Below are 2,759 nucleotides of genomic sequence, written 5' to 3'. Positions count from 1 at the left end.
TTACCTGTTTACACACTCACATGTTTACATGTTTACACACTCACATGTTTACACACTCACATGTTTACACACTCACATGTTTACATGTTTACACACTCACATGTTTACCTGTTTACACACTCACATGTTTACATGTTTACACACTTACCTGTTTACACACTCACATGTTTACATGTTTACACACTCACATGTTTACACACTTACCTGTTTACACACTCACATGTTTACCTGTTTACACACTCACATGTTTACATTTTTATACACTCACATGTTTACCTGTTTACACACTCACATGTTTACACACTCACATGTTTACATACTCACATGTTTACACAGTCACATGTTTACACACTCACATGTTGACATTTTTACACACTCACACGTTTACACGCTCACATGTTTACACACCTGCCTGTTTACACACTCACATGTTTAAACACTTACCTGTTTACACACTCACATGTTTACATGTTTACACACTCACATGTTTACCTGTTTACACACTCACATGTTTACATGTTTACACACTCACATTTTTACACACTCACACGTTTACACACTTACCTGTTTACAACTCACATGTTTACATGTTTACACACTCATGTGTTTACATGTTTACACACTCACATGTTTACACACTTACATGTTTACACACTCACATGTTTACATTTTTACACACTCACATGTTTACCTGTTTACACACTCACACATTTACACACTCACCTGTTTACACACTCACATGTTTACACACTCACATGTTTACATGTTTACACACTCACATGTTTACATGTTTACACACTCACATGTGTACACACTTACCTGTTTACACACTCACATGTTTACATGTTTACACACACATGTTTACCTGTTTACACACTCACATGTTTACACACTTACATGTTTACACACTCACATTTTTATACACATGTTTACACACTCGCATGTTTACACACACATGTTTACACACTCACATGTTTACACACTCACATGTTTACCTATTTACACACTCACATGTTTACACACTCACATGCCTCCTGGTTTGCTCAGACCCTGAACATGGTCACGCCTACACTGCGTGTGGAGGACTGCAGCATCTCTCTGCTGCCCCGAAACCACGAGAAGAACCGCTGCATGGACGTTCTGCCTCCGGACCGCTGCTTGCCGTTCCTTATCACCATCGACGGAGAGAGCTCCAACTACATCAACGCTGCGCTAATGGACGTACGTCAAACAGAACACACACATACGCAACATCCATACACACAGATACACAACACACATAGATATGTAACATACAGATGTGTAACACAGACAGATGTGTAACACAGACAGATGTGTAACACAGACGTATGTAACAGATAAAGGGATACATGAAGGTACAACTATAACTCCCATGATGCTTTGGGGGTTTTATGGGTTCCCCTAGGAAAGACGGACTCTGACCTTAAACCCTAACCTGATTCTGATTCCAGAACCAGGTCTGAAGTTCTGTCCCACAGAGATGAGCAGAGATACAAAATGTCCACTGAAAGGATGAAACTCACCCGACACATTCAAACACAAAACGAACAGCTCACCTGACCACAGAAAAACACCTGTGTGACATCATTTCCTCCTGCAGAGCTACAAGCAGCCATCGGCGTTCATCGTTACCCAGCATCCTTTGCCCAACACGGTGAAGGACTTCTGGCGTCTGGTCCTCGACTACCACTGCACATCCATCGTGATGCTGAACGACGTCGACCCTGCTCAGGTAAACAAACGGACACAAACTGACCTGCGACAGTGAAAGGAACTGCTGATATTTTAGCAGCTGATGGTGGACGTGTCTTCCAGCTGTGTCCTCAGTACTGGCCCGAGAACGGCCTCCATCGCCTCGGCTCCCTGCAGGTGGAGTTTGTCTCTGCGGATCTGGAGGAGGACGTCATCAGCCGCATCTTCAGGATCTACAACACGGCCAGGGTACGTTTGTTGTCCACACCTTCACCTCCCTTCATGCCTCTGCTCAGACACATGTTCCAGATTCTGAGGGAGACAGATGATTAATGATCTGAAACAGGCGTTTCAACCTCGTTAGCTTTATGTTAGCACCGTTAGCTCGTTTCAAGTTATTTCTTGATGATTATCAGCAGAGTTAATCCTCCTCCTTCACCGGGGCCTGTTTGATTTGAATCCTCTGTTCGCCCTCAGGTATTCAGGGCGCGTTTGGTTTCTGTGTGATTAGGTTCAGCTGTTTGATCCAAATTTTCACTTCCTGGCCTGTTTCACCAAATTTAGATCAGAATCTGTTGGATTTAAACCTCTTCACCTCCCCGTCGGGCTGAGTTTACATTTCACAGCGTTTGATTTGTTCTTCATCCCCTCCCTGTGTCTCGTCAAATATGGGCCGTGTTTGATCCAGATTCCCGTCTCGTTACGTCTCCTCCCGTCTCGTTACGTCTCCTCCTGTCTCACTGTGGCAGGTCGGATTTAGCTCAGAGTGCGTTTGATTTAAAGCCTTTCTCCTCCCTGTCGAATCACATTTTTCTCTTCTCTGCTTCTGTTGACGTGTCCCACCTTTCCTACTCTAACCCCTCTGGAACTCTTTGTGTCCTCCAGCCGCAGGACGGGTACCGCATGGTCCAACAGTTCCAGTTCCTGGGCTGGCCCATGTACCGCGACACACCCGTGTCCAAGCGCTCCTTCCTCAAACTCGTCCACCAGGTGGACAAATGGCAGGACGAGTACGACGGCGGAGAGGGACGCACGGTGGTCCACTG

The 2,759-nt window shown here is 45.0% G+C and overlaps 1 protein-coding gene across 9 annotated transcripts in view; it reads left to right on the top strand.

The window, feature by feature from the left end:
• LOC108228227 (receptor-type tyrosine-protein phosphatase mu) overlaps positions 1–2,759 on the top strand; it is a gene marked incomplete at its 3' end in the record, with an annotated part of 63,738 nt that extends 60,979 nt beyond the window's left edge. For all 9 annotated transcript variants that reach the window (XM_037973210.1, XM_037973209.1, XM_037973208.1 and 6 more), the window contains 4 exon segments: positions 1,048–1,221; positions 1,622–1,753; positions 1,837–1,962; positions 2,599–2,759. In XM_037973210.1, coding sequence (XP_037829138.1) covers positions 1,048–1,221; positions 1,622–1,753; positions 1,837–1,962; positions 2,599–2,759 — 593 coding nt within the window.

Source organism: Kryptolebias marmoratus, linkage group LG21 (genome assembly GCF_001649575.2).
Source record: "Kryptolebias marmoratus isolate JLee-2015 linkage group LG21, ASM164957v2, whole genome shotgun sequence".
Classification (NCBI taxonomy): Eukaryota; Metazoa; Chordata; class Actinopteri; order Cyprinodontiformes; family Rivulidae; genus Kryptolebias; species Kryptolebias marmoratus.
The sequence above is the reverse complement of the archived record's forward strand: the minus strand, read 5'-3'. Positions and strand labels throughout refer to the sequence as shown.